The sequence below is a fragment of the Panthera leo genome, chromosome D3 (genome assembly GCF_018350215.1).
Source record: "Panthera leo isolate Ple1 chromosome D3, P.leo_Ple1_pat1.1, whole genome shotgun sequence".
Taxonomy (NCBI): Eukaryota; Metazoa; Chordata; class Mammalia; order Carnivora; family Felidae; genus Panthera; species Panthera leo.
This window is the reverse complement of record NC_056690.1, coordinates 35,443,258-35,461,981: the sequence shown is the minus strand read 5'-3', so window position 1 is coordinate 35,461,981 and position 18,724 is coordinate 35,443,258. Positions and strand designations below refer to the sequence as shown.

The 18,724-nt window shown below is 36.2% G+C and overlaps 1 protein-coding gene across 1 annotated transcript in view; it reads left to right on the top strand.

The window, feature by feature from the left end:
* ANKRD12 (ankyrin repeat domain 12) overlaps nucleotides 1-18,724 on the top strand; it is a 127,223-nt gene that overhangs the window by 57,843 nt on the left and 50,656 nt on the right. Inside the window, 2 exon segments of the mRNA XM_042910151.1 lie at nucleotides 3,567-3,767; nucleotides 6,704-6,846. Coding sequence (XP_042766085.1) covers nucleotides 3,567-3,767; nucleotides 6,704-6,846 — 344 coding nt within the window.

Here is an 18,724-nt window from a genome sequence, read left to right as displayed (position 1 = left end):
GAAATGGTCATTCCAAAAAAAAAAAAGAGTCCATTGCTGCACTGTGTGCTTTCACCTTACTGAAGCATCTTTACTCTAGTTTCTATAAAGCTGCTTCTAGGTTTATAGTTTACTTTTCAGTTGCAAGCACCCTGCCGATAAACTGGTAATCTTATCACATTAGTACTTTTGTTTATTTATTTATTTTTTTAATATGAAATTTATTGTCAGATTGGTTTCCATACAACACCCAGTGCTCATCCCAACAGGTGCCCTCCTCAGTACCCATCACCAGTACTTTTAGAAGCCATAATGTAATCCATGCTTTATTGTTTGAGATCTAAATTATTTTAAAAGGGAAAATATTTGTGATATGCTATGTAAATTTATTTCGTATTTCATTTCACACTTCTGATTAATGTGTTGTACTACGTGTATGTGTGTGGGTGGGGAAGAGTTGTTTCTATACTGTGCCCTCCAAAAATAATTAGGATGGGTTACCAACAGAACCAGAACAAGGGAACTACCCAACTCACTAATTTTTTAAAAGCTATAAAAATCTAGGTAAAATCCAGATAGCTGGGCAGAGATGATAATTACTATTGACCATTGAATGCATTCTGGCAACCAACGACACAAAATTTTAAGTTGTATAGTTCTTATTGACTAATAAAGTAAATCAGTTTTGTCTAGAGAAAAAAAATTTCTTTGGGCTCTGAATTCAAGGCATCTTTATATAAGATTTGGGGTAACTTAACAGACACTGTTGAAATGCATTGAAAAGGATAGTTTTCTCTGGTGAAGCTTTCCCGTATTGGCTTTTTAAAAAAACTATGACAACATGGTAAAATTTTTAAGAGCTTCTATGTATTGTAGTTTCCATCAAATCATTGGTATATCTAATCTTTTTTTTTTTTTAATTTTTTTTTTTTTCAACGTTTTTTATTTATTTTTGGGACAGAGAGAGACAGAGCATGAACGGGGGAGGGGCAGAGAGAGAGGGAGACACAGAATCGGAAACAGGCTCCAGGCTCCGAGCCATCAGCCCAGAGCCTGACGCGGGGCTCGAACTCACGGACCGCGAGATCGTGACCTGGCTGAAGTCGGACGCTTAACCGACTGCGCCACCCAGGCGCCCCTGGTATATCTGATCTTAAACTAATGAACACATTAGGGCTTCCTGCTTTTTTAAGTAGAGCGTGTTGTTTTTGGTTATTCTCCTGCCTCCCCCCCCCCCCCCCGCCCCCAGTTTTTGCATGACTGTAGCCAAATTAAAGATCCTATGCATTGTTGGGGCGCCTGGGTGGCTCAGTCGGTTAAGCGTCCGACTTCGGCTCAGGTCATGATCTCATGGTCCGTGGGTTCGAGCCCCGCGTCGGACTCTGTGCTGACAGCTCAGAGCCTGGAGCCTGTTTCAGATTCTGTGTCTCCCTCTTTCTCTGACCCTCCCCCATTCATTCTCTCTCTCTCTCTCTCTCTCTCTCTCTCTCTGTCTCAAAAATAAATAAATGTTAAAAAAAATTTTTTTTTAAAAAAAGATGCTATCTATGCATTGTTAAAACTTCAAATGTTTCTGTAAAATGTTGACCTTGTGTCAGATATAATAGTTAGATGAGAAGACTTTTATTTTTAAGAACTCATTTTGTTATACCATGAATTTCTATCCTTAGAATAAATTAGGAGGCAAAAAGTTAATCTTGCCACGTCTCCAGTGTTCCTTCTAGAAGTTTTCTAGGTATAAACATACAGATACATGTTTCATTGTAGGGTTTTTGTTTTTTTTAAGGCAAATTCTATCCCTGACGTGGGACTTGAATTCACAACCCCGCGATCAAGAGTCACATGCTCCACTGTCTTGAGCCAGCCAGGCTCTCTATGTAATTTGTGTTTTAAAATTTAAATAAGATCATACTATAATGCAGTTGATTCTTTTCATATAAGGATTTTTAGTCAACTTTATTAATATATGTAGAACTAGAGTGGAAAACTTTCAAAATATGAAGCTGTTTGCCAGCATATAAGCATACGCGTAGTTTAGGATTCATTACTTTATCCATTATGTAATTAATTTCTCCTGTTTCTGTTATGTTTACCCTGGTTGCCATTATGGATAGTACTATTTTTATTTTATGTATATGAATATTATTTTGAAATGGCTAACAAAATTTTGTATGAATTAATTCCTTGCAAGTTGCTTGGATTAAAAAATATGTCCTTTTGTTTTTAAGAAACTGAACAGCTAATTTTAATAAATAATTTGACTATAAAGATTATAGTAAAATTCATTTATTCATTCAACAAGTATTGCATGAGTACCACCGTGTGCCAAAAAGTCTTCTAAACAGTTGAGATACAGTAACGAATAAGATAGACACTAAGACTGTGTCTGTGCTCTTATGGAGTGTACTTCCAGAAGTCCAGATAAGAAACTGTTACTGACACAATGCACTTTAAAATCCAAAATGTAAATTTTAAGCTTTTTTTCTTATTGGGGACAGAATGATGTTACTTGAGTGCCCTAATCATGTCAATTTGCAAGAAAATTTCTATATGATGCTAGAAAATTATTTTCCATAGACTTTCCTCTTAGAACGTTTGTTTCTTTTAAATAATTGTAAATTTTCAGAATTAATTATTAGCACTGTACATATGTCTGGAATCCTTAACTGATTAAGAAACCTTTTGTTTTGTTTTGTTTTTGTCCCAGTAGTTCTAAAATGGGGACAAGAGGGAGAACTTTGGGTATTATCTTGTTTAACATTCTTATTTTTGGTATAGAGACTGGAACAAAAATCAAAAGATGGGACTCAAAGCAATTTTTTTTCTGATTAGCCCACTTTTTAAAGGCCTTCCCAGACGTCCTTATTTCTTGTAGATCTTAAGCTTCATTTTAATGCTAAAATCATCCATGACCTCAATTTGAACTTAATATCCGAATAGAACTCTAACACTTTGTCTGAGTTCCAAAGTGTGAACTCTAGCCTTCAGTGTCATTTCATCTAGGTGTTAGAATAAGAGTAACATGCCATGAAAAATACATATTTTTTTTTCAAAAAAATTTTTTAATGTTTATTTATTTTTGAGAGAGAGCATGAGCAGAGGAAGGCAGAGAGAGAGGGAGACACAGAATCCTAAGCAGGATCCAGGCTCTGAGCTGTCAGCACAGAGCCTGACATGGGGCTTGAACTCACAAACTGTGAGATCATGACCTGAGCCAATTTCGGACGCCCAGCCAACTGAGCCACCCCGGTGCCCCGAGAAATACGTATTTTTTGCAGTTTATCAAATTATTCATTTAGCAGACACTTTTACAGTACATACTGGATACTTTGTTACCAATTTAAGGCAATTTTATGAATTGATAAAACATTTTTTCTGTATTTGTTCATGCAATATTTGATAACCCTACAGGAAGATCTACTCAGTGTATTTTGGGTTAAATTATTAATATATCATCCAAGCCAAGTTTTGGATTGTTAGGGTGAGAAGATACTCCCCCATTCCAGGAAATTGCACATTACAAAGCTTTCCATGAACATTCAAAATATTCAGTCTAGAACTTTCGTTAACTTTCTTTTTTCTTACAGATTCCACACCAAATCATCCATCACAAACGACACCAGCCCAGAAGAAAACTCCCAGTTCCTCATCTCGACAAAAAGACAAAGTTAATAAAAGAAATGAACGTGGTGAAACTCCTTTACACATGGCAGCTATTCGAGGAGATGTGAAACAAGTCAAAGAATTAATAAGTTTAGGGGCAAATGTGAATGTGAAAGATTTTGCAGGTAAGACTAGTAATTAAAAACTAATTCTCAGGACCTAAAATTGATCATTGAAACAGATTCTGATTACATTTTAATCTGTATTCTGTCTTCCTCTTGCTAATACAAAAGAGTTCTAAAAGTGTAGTATATTATAAAATTCTTTTGGAGTATGCACATAAACCCTGATCCTCTGCTATAATTCCATGTCAAGAACTACTCAAATTTTTAAATATTAAATGAGTATTTTAGTTGATATATTACCACAAAATTCTTTATCTAATTTAGGTTCTATTGTAGATAAATTAGATTTACATAATGTTTTCCAAGTGTTAATTCTTTCATAAGTCTTTCAAGAATGTTTATTAACTTGAACATGAGAACTTTAAGAGCACTGGTGGTGTTTTCATTTTAATTACTCAAATACCATACCAGTACATTCTTACTGTAAAGAATTCAAACAGTAAAAGCATGCAGGGAACAATACAGAGATTCCCATACTTCACATACTACAATACAGATTCTTTCTTTGCCACAAAACTATTGTTAACAATTTGAAGGTTATCCTTTCTGTACATTTTTATTACCATCTGCATAAAATGAGCCTTTATAGGCTTTTTAAAAAATTAAATCATCCCATCTGTATCTATTGGTCTGTAGTTCTACAAACTGCCTTTTTTACTTAATGTGTTACAGATATTTCTGCCAGTACAGATAGGTGGTTCTATTTTATTCAACAGCTGCATTACTATTGCATAGTATAGATTCCATGGACAATAGTTTAGTGAACACTCCTATAGAAATGACTTGGTGTATAGCTATACTAGGATTTCAGAATTTCAGAATGGAAACTGTTAAAGGGGCTACGTATGCAAATGGCCATCCAAAAAAAAAAATTTCTCAATTTATACTACCATCAAGAATACATAGAAGAGCCCTTTTTCTCTTCACAAAAGTTAGATATTATCAATTTAATTATTAGCAATCTGACAAATGGAAAAAATTGCCAGATCTAGCCTTTTGCCCATTTGTCTAATGGTTTGGCAGTATTACTAATATGTAAGAGCCTCTTGTCTTTAGTATAGGTTTTAATTCTCTGTCAAATATGTAAAAGTTTTCACTGTGGCTGTGTTTGAATTTTTACTTCAGTGTTGTTTATTGTATTTAAAGTTTTAATTTTTTATGTAATCCTATCAGTTAATCTTTTTATTTATGGGTTCTTTCTGTTGTTTGTTTGTTGTAATAAGGGCTTCTCTGCTCCTACATACCCCTCTGTTTTCTCATTCCCATATTTTGTTTTTGTTTTTGTTCTGCTTTTAAATGTAATGTAGCCCTGTTAGAATACACGTGGAATTTATTTCTCTGGTGTGAGTGGGGAAGAGGGCAATGTACAGGGTCTCCTTTAAAGAATGAGACACAAAATGCACTTTGATCTAACAATTCCACTTCTAAAGACTTAACTTAAATATTTAGATATGGATATGCATGAAAATTTAGTTGTAAGAATATTTGTTACAGTATTGTTTTTAATATCTTAAAAACCAGGAGGCACCGGGGTGGCTCAGTCAGGTAAGTGTCCGACTTTGGTTCAGGTCATAATCTCACGGTTGGTGAGTTCAAGCCCTGTGTTGGACTCTGTGCTGACAGCTCAGAGCCTGGAGCCAGCTTCATATTCTGTGTCTTCTTCTTTGCCCCTCCCCTGCTTGTGTGCGTGCACGCTCTCTTTCTCTCTCTCTCTCAAAAATAAATAAACATTAAAAAATAAAAAAAAAATAAGAATAATCTAAATGCCCAAGAATAGGAGCTTATTTAAATAAGTTACAGTGTACCAACTAGTTCTATACTATTTGTATAAAAGTGTAATGACATGGGAGATTATTTTCACTTCAGTAAATAGAAGAGGGTTAAACAACCTTCCCAGCTTTACTTTAAAATTATATACCTGAGAGAGGTGCCTGGGTGGCCCAGTCAGTTGAGTGTCCAACTCTTGATTTTGGCTCAGCTCATGATCACAGGATCCTGGGGTCAAGCCCCACATTGGGCTGGACGCTAAGCATGGAACCTACTTAAGATTCTCTCTCTCCCTCTGTGCCTTTTCCTGCTCACGCTCTTTCTCTCTAAAATAAAAAATAAACTAAAAAAAAAGAGAGGCACCTGGGTAGCTCAGTTGAGTGCCTGACTCTTGATTTCAGCGCAGGTCATGGGTCTCATGATTCATGGGATTGATCCCCAAGTCAGCTGTGTGCTAGCACAGAGCCTGCTTAGGATTCTTTCTCCCTCTCTCTGTGCCCCTCCCCACTTGTGCTGCTTGCTCTCTCAAAATGAACTTTAAAAATTAAGTAATAGTAAAAATAGAAAGAAAAAAATTACAGATCAAAGAGAGAAAGAGGTTAGAATTAGCTAGATTATTCAAATTTTTATATCTGAGTGGTGGAATTATGGGTGATGCTTATTTTCTGTGTTGTATTTTTTGTTTTCTAATTTCTTTCATTAACACAACTTTTTTTTTCTATCACCAAAGTTATTGTAGTGATAAATTTATTTTAGTTAAAGTAGGTATTAAGTCTTGGAAAAATGAAAACTCTTAAAACATATAGAGGCTTTTGTTTGCTGAAATCCCCTAACAAGCTTATTAATTTTTTCCTTTTTCTATTCTTTTTCCATAGTTCAGATGATTATTATACATTACAGCAAGTTTGTATTTATTGGATAAGCTTAAAAATTTAATATTTTGGTAAAATATTTAGCCCCAGTGGAAATAATATTAACATAAATAAATCTTCTGTAAAATTGGTGGTATTCTTAGGTGTTTATTTCCAGTAGCTTGTTAATCATTCCTTTTTCCTTCAGTACTATGTGTATTAGAAGCCATATATCTCACTCACGCAGCTATGTATATAAAACATATTTTTTTAATTAGTGTAAATTAACCATATGTTAAATTAATATGCTAACTTTAGGTTGGACACCATTGCATGAAGCTTGCAACGTTGGATATTATGATGTTGCTAAGATACTTATAGCAGCTGGAGCAGATGTTAACACACAAGGATTAGATGATGACACTCCACTCCATGATTCTGCTAGTAGTGGGCACAGAGATGTAAGTATGATAGAAAAATCAATATACATTTTCAAAATATTAACTCAGCCCAGAGTAATTTAGTTCACTTCTTCGTCATACCATCTCATATTTCACCCATTGCTTGGTGAGCTCATCTGTATTTTATTTTCCCTTTTTCCTGCCTTCTAATTGCTAATTCATATTGTAGTCAAATTTAGTGTTTTATCTAAAACATAAGATTTATTCAACTTGATAGTTAATTAAACAGGTTGGCAAAATTTTATTGCAAGGCCATTCTCCTGTCAGATAGCTAGATGCAGCAGTTAAAACAGGTTTTACTTATAGTGAAAATTTTACCGTCTTGCCCTGCCTATCTATATTTTTCAGACTTATTAATATTTAATGGTCTCTCTCTCTACAACCTTCATTCCTGAATGTTAGCTGATATTATTTATTTAATATATTCAGATGGTTTATATGTATAGTAATAAAAACATAATCAAACATGATTATATATGCTTACAAATTAATGGCACCTTTGAACATCATGTTTAATTTGTTTTGATGTAATTTTATGAACCATTGTAGGTTTTAAATCCATTTGCATTTTCAGTCTTTGTCATGCTGATATCCAAGCTTAAGCCCATCTCTATTGTAATGAAGCTCATGTTTTAAGTGTCTTTAATGCTTAATTGCATTGTGGTAGTCTGCTTACAGTGAGAGCAAATCAGTCTGGGGCACTATTAGGAATGGTTCAAAAGCAGGATTTTGTGTTTCAAATAAAAGTAAAAACTATGTAAAGAGAAAACCTATTAAAGAATATTTGGATATAGTTTAGAAAGTTGAAAAGTACTTTATAGCTTCTAAAGATAACTGCAGGCTCCCCCCCCTTCCTCCCCACTTCTCAGTATTTTTAGCCAAAAGCAACTACTGTTTATTTTTTTTAATGTTTATTTATTTACTTTGAGAGTGAGAGAGAGAGAGAGACAGAGAGGAGGAGAGAGAATCCCAAGCAGGCTCCACGCTGTCAGCACTGAGCCCAACTCAGGGCTCACTCCCACAAACTACGAGATCATAACCTGAGCTGAAATCAAGAGTCGGCCACTTAATCGGCTGAACTACCCAGGCACCCTGCCAAAAACAACTAACATAGGTGTTTCTTCTGTATTTCTAGCAAGATGAAGCTGTCTTGCTTTTTAATTTTTAGTTTTTATTTTTTGACCTCCTGCAGAAGATTTTATTGCTATTCAGATATTCACAGAATCTATATTATGTAGTCTTTACTAGCCTTTATTATAATTGTATTCTCTTTTTTGGATTTTTTTTGTTTGTTTTATTATCTGGGTTAATATATTGCCTTTTCTTCTTTTGTTAATTTAGTTTTCTATGCATCTATATTTGTTCTTCTCTATTCTCTCTGATAAAACTCATTTAGCCTGTAAATAAGGTAAAGCACATTGATCAGTTTATTATTTTTGAGAAATACCTGTGGGATTTTTCATATCCCTGTATATAAGATATCTTGTATCCTGATCTCTTTGGGACTAGTTGCTCTCTAGATCTGAGGCATAGATGCCGTCCTGGAATATCACTTAACCATTAATCCCATGTGGGATTTTCAGTCTTTCCACGAGATTTCTAGTTTCCTGGTGCCCATCTTAACTTTCATTAATTAAATGGTTTGTTCTATTTCCTGCATGGTCATGGATTTCCCCAAGATCCTCATTGCTCTGATGTGGTGTATTTCTCACATTAGAGATCTTCCGTTAACTTCTGTTCATTCATATTTGACTGAAGCTCAAAAAAGCCTGACTGACAAGATGTGTAATGTACGGAGTCTGTTGGCTGGTGAGCTTTTCTGTAGTGTGTCTGGTGGAACAAGATGGCTGTTTTGTCAAAGTCTCCTAAATGTCAGTATTTATAGGTTCTTCTCTTGGTATAGATAGTTTCTCCAGAAAGCAATATTCTACTTTCCTGTCTGGATGACATAAGAATGTTTTTCTAGCTTCCTAGAAGCCAAGCAGAGGAGGAGTTTTTGTTCGACAGTGGTAAGAGGAGACTCTGAACTCATTCTGTCTTAGAGAAACTTACATTTAATTCTCCTGACTTACAGTAAGATACCATTAAACTGTCTTCCACTGCGCTATCTAAACCCAGAATCTTACTTTCATTTTGAGAAAAACTTCTCTTCTTCAGGGATGGAAAAGGTGCATTCATCTGACTGTGAAGGCTTGAGAATAGAAGCACCATCATTAAAATTAGTACTTCCCTGGTACATCTCAAAGGCCTGAAAGTTTGAACAATGACCACCATATGCCAGGATCTCATGGCAGCCAACGTGTAATTCAGTTCAAAAATCCTGTTTTAGAGTTTTTAGAGTTTGCTTCATAGGACCACTCTATGTACCATAGGTTGGGTGCTGGGATTCTGAGACAGAAATTTGCAGGTGCTTGCAGAGATAGGAGGAAAGAGGGATGTGATCTCAGGAGCAACACCTGTTAGGATATGACAGCAGCAGGATAGAACAAAGGAAGAAGCTGATAGAACAAAGGAAGAAGTTGTGCAGCTGCAACAAAAGCTTCAGCCAGTGTCACAGGGAGTCATTGATACGAAGATGCACTTCGGAGTTTGCTCTGATTTGAGGTAGGGGCTAGGTCTATGTGCGTGCACGTGGATCAGTCAGTGAATGCAAGCTGCTGATGGCAAGGAGGCATACCCCTTAAGTGGTGCCACTCCCAGCAGTTGGGGGTATAAGCATCTTGGTCCATTTAGAAGGTATCTGAGCAGTGCACACCATCCACTAGAACCTTCAGACGGAAGCTTCTGCCTGGCACTGCTGCCTGGCTCTGTGGATCCATTTGCAGCTGCCTCTCCACTTCAATGCACAGTACAGGTGGGACTCAGGGAAACATACCATTCCCTACCACTAGTGAGCCTGCAGATCTGTTTCCATGACTGCCTTCCCTCCCTGCTTATCAGCAGCAAATCCAGTCACCCATTCATTCTCAGGTTTCTCCAGGCAAGAGTCAAACACTGTGTGAACCCCAGACTCCGGACACTTGGGTAAAACTTTCTTTTCATGGTGACCTAATCCCAAGTGAACCTATAAAGTCAGGAAATTCCCTTTTAAAAAATGTCCTCACACATTGTTTTCCTATTGAGTAGACCAATGGTGGTGATTGAAGAAGAGAAGGAAAGGATTTGGTTATCTTTAGCAAGTCTGGGATTATAGTGAGCATTTCTTTTCAAGCTGGATGAACACTTAGTCTTCACTACCATCACGTTTAATACCTTGTTGTACTTTGAATTTCATGAAGTCAGCAGTTTCTTCTGCTTGAAACAGTGCCATGAGTAACATTTACTTTGAGGAATACTTGAACAGTGTGCATAGAAGTGGCACCGTTTCATTACAAATGAAGATGTAATTGCTTATTGATCTGAAAAACATTTGTAACTACTGAAATTTTTCATATTAAGGGAGACTTGGTAATGGAGTGTCACATAAATTATTTATCTGAGGTTCTTGTAACTGCATTTTTAGGTAGTTGCATTTATTTGTCTTCTTTGAGTCAATAGGCTTCAGTGAATATTTCCCAAAGTCAAATAATAGGAAAAATCAACTTGGTGACAAAAATGGAAATCAGATTTTACTAATTCCTCAGTAAGAAAAATCCTCGGTATTCACATGATAAAATGACTGGGGTATGAAGCTAAATATGAATAACTGGTCTGTTTTGATCTCTTATTTTGTGGTATTTTGTGAACTACATTACATTAATGTCTCATGGTAGTATTTGTATTTTCACTATGGGACAAGAAATGTTCTAAATGCTTTATACGTATTGGTTCTTTCAATCTTCACAATAAGCAAGCAAGCTTCTGATGTGTCTTAAGACTGTGTAGCCTGTTCCATTTCAATACCCTCAGCCTCTCCATGAGCGTGGCAGGGCATTGACATAAGAACTCCTGCTCTTCCCAAGTTTATTAAATTGATGTGACTCCAAATTAAGGGACCAAAAGAGAGGAATCTCCATGTCTTTTTAAGACAAAAACGATATGATGATTCAGTGATCTAGGAGAGTTGCTACTTAATGAGTCTCCACTCTAATAAGAAAGATAGGACATGCTTTATAATGTCCTAGATTGCATTTTGATATCCTCTCATACCTTTCTGCTAGAAAATCCCCTTTTGTTCTCTTAAGCAGCAAACATTCTCTGCCCTATTTTCTTTTTTGACATGCAGTAAAAATTTCAGTGTCAAGCTGCCTGTCTTAAAAGGCACATTTTACTCTATTTGACCAAAAAAGTGGAATTTGGAGTGAAGATAGATACGAATTCACTTGTGGCCTGGCCAATTTACTATCTGTGTGATTTTGAACAAGTGGCTTTTCTCCTCTGAATCTCCCATTTCCTCGTCTTTAAATTATATAACAAATAATACCTATCTAAAGGGGATATTTTGAAGGAAAAAAGACACTATGCATGTAAACACACCTTGAAATCTAAAATGGTATAGAAATGTCAGAGGTAGAAGATTAAAAGGCTACCTTTATGTTACTATTTTTCAAAAATACTCAAATATTTTAGAAACTAGAATTTGGAAACTAAAAATGCTATTTTTCACATTAACTTTTTTCTCTAAGGTATTTTTTATGATTCTCAGAGAAGTTCTAATTTTAAAGAAAAAATGCAGTGTATAAACATTGTTTTTCCTGAACTGGTTTTTGTTTACCATTGGACTAGTCTTTTCTGCTCCCTTGGCAATTGTATACACCTGTATATACCTATATAGCAATTCCAGCTTTTTTTTTTTTTTTTTTTTTTTTTTACTGATGTACTTGTGTGTTTCCTGTACCTCACTGTGAGTAGCATGCATACAGCCTTTTAAAAAAAATTTTTTTTTTAAATGTTTGTTTATTTTTGAGACAGAGACAGAGCATGAACAGGGGAGGGTCAGAGAGAGAGGGAGACACAGAATCTGAAACAGGCTCCGGGCTCCGAGCTGTCAGCACAGAGCCCGATGCGGGGCTCGAACCCACGGACTGCGAGATCATGACCTGGGCCGAAGTTGGAAGCTCAACCGACTGAGCCACCCAGGCGCCCCTGCATACAGCCTTTTTGTATGGATTTGTGTTAGTGGCCCCTGGAGCTTCTTGTTACATAAGACTTAACACATTACACTTACTGAGTTCTGCATGCATGCATGTGTGGTACATGGATGGATGAATACATAACTGAGGATAAAGCAGAAAGAAAAAGACTTAAATTTATAAGACCTGACAATATATAGGGTACATTTCTTTCTCACTGCATTTATCAGAAAGTGACTTATTTTCTGGCTCTGCTATTTAAATATTGTACTTTTTGCTCTTTTTTTTAAACGATATTCTTCTTGATAGCTTATCAAGGATGAATTGTTTTTCTTTAAAGTGATAAGATTTCCTAATTTCTAACTATAATGTTAAAGAATTATGCCTTGTTAGACATGTTTCTGTGAATACAAGTTTCTAAATGTGCACATAGCTGCAAATATTTCCAGAGGCTGACCTTTGAGCTCCTATACTTACAGGGACTCAAACACTATTTCCAGTCTCTTTCCAGAGGGAGACTGGCATGCTACTTTCAAGAGACCTTTGCTTTTCCTCCTACCAACATGCCTAGGATAGTAGGAGTCACAATTCAGAGCTATTGAGAGCTATTTTCTCCTTGTTCTTTTACTTGTGCCTAAGAAGGAAGAGGGAAATGAGAGTCACCAAACTCTCATTTGTGTATATTTGTACCATTTATTATGAATCTCTACCTAAGAATTAAATTTCTTTCACTCAGTAATACCTCTGACAACTGTAGCCATCCATAAAACATTTCCAGGGTGGGAGAAGCTGAAAGATAGCAGTTTTCTGTCCTGTTGTAAATTATTTAGACTAACATAGCTTACTAAGAATCTAATCTTTAGCTTACCTTTTGCAAGTGTATATAGTATTTCATGATACATACTTTTGTGATTGCCTTATTTCTAGTTCTATTTTAGATACCTGTCCACTCTTCATTTTTACTTATTTCAAATTTGTTGGCTCTTGTGCTTTAAGCAGCTTTGTTTTATTTTTGTGAGAGAGCATGAATGGGGGAGGGATAGAAAGAGAGGGAGACACAGAATCCAAAGAAGACTCCAGTTTCTGAGCTGTCAGCACAGAGCCCGACGCAGGGCTCAAACCCATGAACTGTGAGATCATGACCTAAGCTGAAGTCGGAGGCCTAACCAACTGAGTCACCCTGGGACCCTCTTTAAATCCTTCTGGAATAAATAATGATTTGTATATGCGGAAGTTCTGTAGAAGATTATTTGGGTTGGGGTTTTGTAACATGTTTAAATTAACCACCTGTCCCTGATTCATCATAGTCTTGCAATATGTATTTGCTGGTTATTTCCTAATGGGTGTAGAAAGTTTTCAGCAGTATCAAAATCCTACATTCTATTTTTTTTCTTTTTTTATCCTGTGGCTCTAGCCTAAGGAAATAAGCTTAAAAATGGAAATTTTTCAACTTATAAAGATGTACAGTACAGTATTATTCATATTAACTACAAGTTTTTACTTCAGTTACCTTCTCAAACCCCTAAAATGACAGTAAGAGGAGATTCTAGATGACAGATGTACAAGGACAAAAAAAGAAGAAACAAGAAAACCAACATTTTGGGAGAAGAGAATTAGAAGAATGAGTGGTTACTGATCTAGAACAGGATTTGGCAGACTTTTCTCTAAAGGGCCAGATAGTAAATATTTTAGATTTTGCTGGCCATGTGCTGCCTCCACCATCCTTTCTCTGTCTACCCTCTTTTTGCCCTCTCTTTTCCTCTGAACTAATTCTCCTATATAAATCCTTTTTAAAGTATTTTAAAAAAATATAAAAAACTACTTTTCATTGGCTAACTTCTGATTTATAGAAATCAAAGAAAATTGAAACCAAAGTCATTCAAATGCAGAATCCCAGAAAGACTAGACCTCAGGAATTGGTGGCGCTTGGTACTTCTGGAAGTGCCTATTAAGATAGGACTGAAAACAAGATAATTGTATCAAAGTCTTTTTGACCCTTCTATCCCCTTCCTAACCCTACATGGCCATATGATTACACCTCTCCCACCCCAGCAGATGATGGGAGGTTGATTTCCTGGCAAGTATAAACCATATATTCTGGACTGACATTCCACAAGAATAGTTGAGAGTAAGGATTAAGTGTAAGTTAACTAAGTGAAACATACCGAGTGTTAAGAACCCAGCCTCCTTTCAACAACCAAAATGTTGACAGTAAGGCTTAGAGTTTTAGGCATGAGTTGAAAGATTTCTCCACAGGAAATTGAACTAGCTGAGAGAGGAGTCTGATGAAATGGTCCTGTTACATCACACTAACATGAAGTCCATCTGTCAACAAGTCCTAACCATGCCAACAAAACTTTCAGTAAGTCTTTTTAGTGGCTTACTCTTAAGTGTGGACAGCCAGTGATCCACCTGCATTTGAGAAAAGTCTCTAATATAGATGATAAAGATCAAAACAAGCAAACAAAAATGTAGGAACTTGGAGGAGGAAATAATGCCATGAGGAAGTTCCCCCAAAGCCATCAACTTCCCCAAAGAGTTAAGAATTTATTGTAGCTATGAGGTAAGAGCTGAATGCATTAAACAAGGAACATTGAGTGAAGGAAAAAACCTCCTAGAAATTAATAATATGGTAAAAAATGAAAAATGGAGCACAGTTGCCCCTTGACCAATACAGGTTTCAACTGCATGGGTCCCCTTGCAGATTTTTTTCGATAAATATGGTATAGTATTATACATGTATTTTCTTTTCCTTGTGGGTTTTTTTTTTTTTAATGTTTAGTTATTTATTTTGACGGGGAGGGAGGGCACAGAGAGAGAGAATCCCAAACAGGCTCCACACCATCAGCACAGAGCCTTGACACGGGGCTTGATCTCACTAACTGTGAGCCAAAATCAAGAGTCAGATGCTCAACCAACTGAGCCACCCAGGCAATGTTTCTTAATGACATTGACTTTTCTCTAGCTTACTTTATTGTAAGAATAAAGCATATGATACATAAAAACCCACAAAATATGTGTTAATTGACAGTCTATGTAATTGCTAAGGCTTCCAGTCAGTAGTAGGCTATTATTAATTAAGCTCTTGGGAGTCAAAAATTAATATGTGGATTCTCAACTACACAGGAATCTGCACCCCTAACCCCCATGTTGCTCAAGGGTCAGTTGTTTGAGGATTAAAGATAAAGTTGAAGAAATCTCCCAGAAACTAGGAAGCAAAGAAACAAAAGTGAAGACACAGAAGTGAGAAAAAAGATTACTTTAAGAAACCTAGTATCTTAACAAGAGTTCTTCGAAAGCAGAACATTGAAAACAGAAAGGGTATTAAAACCAGAAATTTTCCTAGAACTGAAGGAACATGGGTCTTCAAATTATAAGCATTCAGTTGAATGCTCAGCACAATGGATGTAAAAAGACCAAGATCAAGATATATTATCCTTCGGACGCCGGGTGACTCCGTTGGTTTCGCATCCAATTCTTGGTTTCAGCTTGGGTCGTGATCTTGCGGTTCATGAGTTCAGGTCCCATATCGGGTCCTCTGACAGTGCGAAGCCTGCTTCAGATTCTCTCTCCCTCTCTCTCTCTGTTCCTACCCCCTTGTGTGCTCGCTCTCTCAAAATAAATAAACTTAAAAAAAAAAAAGATACATTATCCTGGAATTTTGGAACAACAGGGGCAAAGAATGTCCTGAAATTTACAGAGAGAAGAAACAAATCATTATATAATATAAGGTAAAAAAAAAAAAATCAGAATGGCATCAGACTTTTCATTAACAACCCTAGAAGCTAGAAGATAATGGAGTGATACCTTCAGAATTGGAGGGAAAATTGTTTTTTAATGCAGATAAAGGTATTTTCTGACATGTAAAAAAATCTCAAAATATTTACTTCTTCAGGAATTTTCTGGAGTTGGTGATTCAACAAAATAAAGGGAGTAAATCAAAAAAGAAGATAGGATTGGGGCACCTGGGTGGCTCAGTTAGTCAGGTGTCCGACTTGATTTCAGTTTGGGTCATGATCTCATGGTCATGAGATTGAGCCCAGAGTCAGGCTTCTCGATGAGCATGGAGCCTGCTTGAGATTCTCTCCCTCTCTCTGCCCCTCCCCCACTCACGCTTGTGTGTGCATGCGCGCTCTCTCTCTCTCTCTCTCTCTCTCTAAAAATAAACATTAAAAAAAAGTCTGTAAAGAACGCAACACAAAATTGAGGAAAGGGTATTTCTGGGGTTATAGGATGAAGGGAGCTGACAGCTGGGAAGCAAATCTTAGCAACCAGTCCATTTTAGAGCACATTAGAAGGCTTGGAGAAAGGAGTCTGTAACAAAAAATGACAATATACTGAATCGAAGAGGACTGTATTTGTAGCAGAATGGGGGATGAATTAAAGATGGTTATGTAGAAAACTAAGCAAATGAAAAATCAAGGCAGTTAACTCCACAGGGGAAAAATAAAGTTGTTTAAGAACAGAAATTTAGTCATAGAGCACTACTTGGCTCAACATTTTTATTAGGCCTAATGATGCACAAGAAATACATATGTAATTATGTTAGAATGCTAGGAAGAAGGGAAATGTATGTGTATGGCAGGGGAGAGGATGAGAGTTGGTGACAGACGGCTGAATCCACATCTTACATTGTAAGACGATAGGCAGTGCCTAAAACTGAAAAATATGGAAGAAGCAAACTTAAGTGTGTTACTTAACTATGTGGAGATACGTTTTGGAGACAGTCGTTCTTCACCAGTGGCCTTGAAAAGCTAGTTGATCTTTTAAAATCGTAAGCATGTGTAATTTGATAAAAATTAGCAAACAAAAGGGATAAAATATTAACAGTTGGAATCATGAGTTGTTTTTTTGATACATTCTTATCTTTCACATTTTCTAACTTGATAGTTTATTCTTTCATAGTCCAGAAAAAAATTTTCCATTATTCACTATGAGTCTTCATTTTTCTTACCTATTTTTCATTTGTTAGGAATTCCTAATTTACAACATCTTGTTTCATAAGGTTTCTTTAAAAAGGCATTTATTTCCTAAATACAAGAAAATACCATTGTTGTGTGTTGGGAATAAATACTTGATCTCACATGAAGTTTGTGGTCTAGAATAAGGGTAGAGAAATGTGTAAATTAATTATAGTATAGATTTGTATATATAGAACACACAATGGAAATAGAAGGTGAAAACAAGAAGAGACTGTAAGCAAGCAGGATTAATAATATTTGATGTAGACTACAGTGAAAAACAAGGGTCAGTGCTGACTCCCAGCTTTCTGGCTGCAGTGACTGGGTATATATATAGGTGCTAGTCACTAAGAATAGAAATAGATAAAAGATAAAGTAGATGTTTTAATGAGCTTTATTTGGGATCTGTTGGTTTCAACTATTGCATTGTAGTTGCATTATATTTATTACATACAATACATAGTTATTGTATTTGCATTGAAATACAAATATATTCATCGATATATCCAGGATATTTGTGTTTGGAGCTCAAGAGAGAGGGCTAAGAAAGAGCAAACAAGAGAATGAAAATAAATGAATGGATTACAAATTGTCAATCACATTCGAACAGAGTGGGTGAGATCTCCAAATAGATGGTGTAGACCAGAGCATGGGACTGTGAATCAAGGACAGAGCCCTAGGGAAACAATCATTGGCTTAGATCTTTACAGATCCCATTTCATGGGACTGATGAACATGGGAATGATGGGACATTGCAGGTAGAAGAATGAAGAGCCATAAAATTCAAGGTCGTAAGGGTGAACATCTTTTCAGAAGCTTGACTATGAAGGAAAAAAGATTTGACCAGAGGAGGGGAATATAGGTTTAAACAATTTCTTGTTTCATCCGTGTTTCATTTCTTTATTGCCATTTTTTTTTTTTAAGATGAAAGAGACTGACTTCTAAGAAAGCCAATCAAAAAGCGGTTTAAAAACATGGAAGAAGATAAGCAACAAACAAAAGAAATGAAATAACTAGCCAGGCACATCCTGGTTTTGTGGAGCCCAAAGTTTACTGTATGTGGTAGGAGACAAGAGAGCTTAAGAACTGTGTCAAAGTAATGAATACAAAATTAGATACAGGACACTGTAATGGGACCATGAAAGTGAGGGCCTTAAAGTCTAAGATTCATTAGAACTAGGGCACCTGGGTGGCTCAGTTGGTTAAGCATCTTAGCTCAGGTCTTCATCTCATGGTCGTGAGTTACAAGCCCCATATTAGGCTCTGCATTTAGGCATGAAGCCTATTTTATTATTTTTTTTAATTAAGTTTATTTATTTTGAGAAAGACCAAGACCATGTGAGTGGGGCAGGGGCAGAGAGAAGGAGAGAGGATCCCAAGCAGGCTCCGCCCTGCCAGTACAGAGCCCAACATGGGGCTTGAACTCACAAAACCTTAAGATCGTGACCTGACCTGAAACCAAGAGTCAGACAAATAACCGAGTGAGCCACCCAGGCACCCTGAAGCCTACTTTAAAAAAAAAGATTCATTAGTTCTGAATAAATCCATGTCTGTTCCTAACAGTTTAAATTCCTAGAAGTTGGGAAAAAAGATGATTAAGAGCATTAGTAGTGATATTAGCCTTAAACAAAAGGATAATACTTCTTTTGAGACTCCCTTTTGAATATACATTCTAAGAGGCCAAGAAGCTTGTTATTCTTCTTCGTGGATTTATCTACAAAAGTTGGAGCAGTGCTCATTAATAGATACTCAGTAAATATTTGTTGAATAGATGATGGAACAGGAAGAAAAATGATCTGATTTAGTGCTCAAATAACCCAGCTTAAATTTTGAGGAGGAAACATCTTTGTAGTAGATAAGATCAGA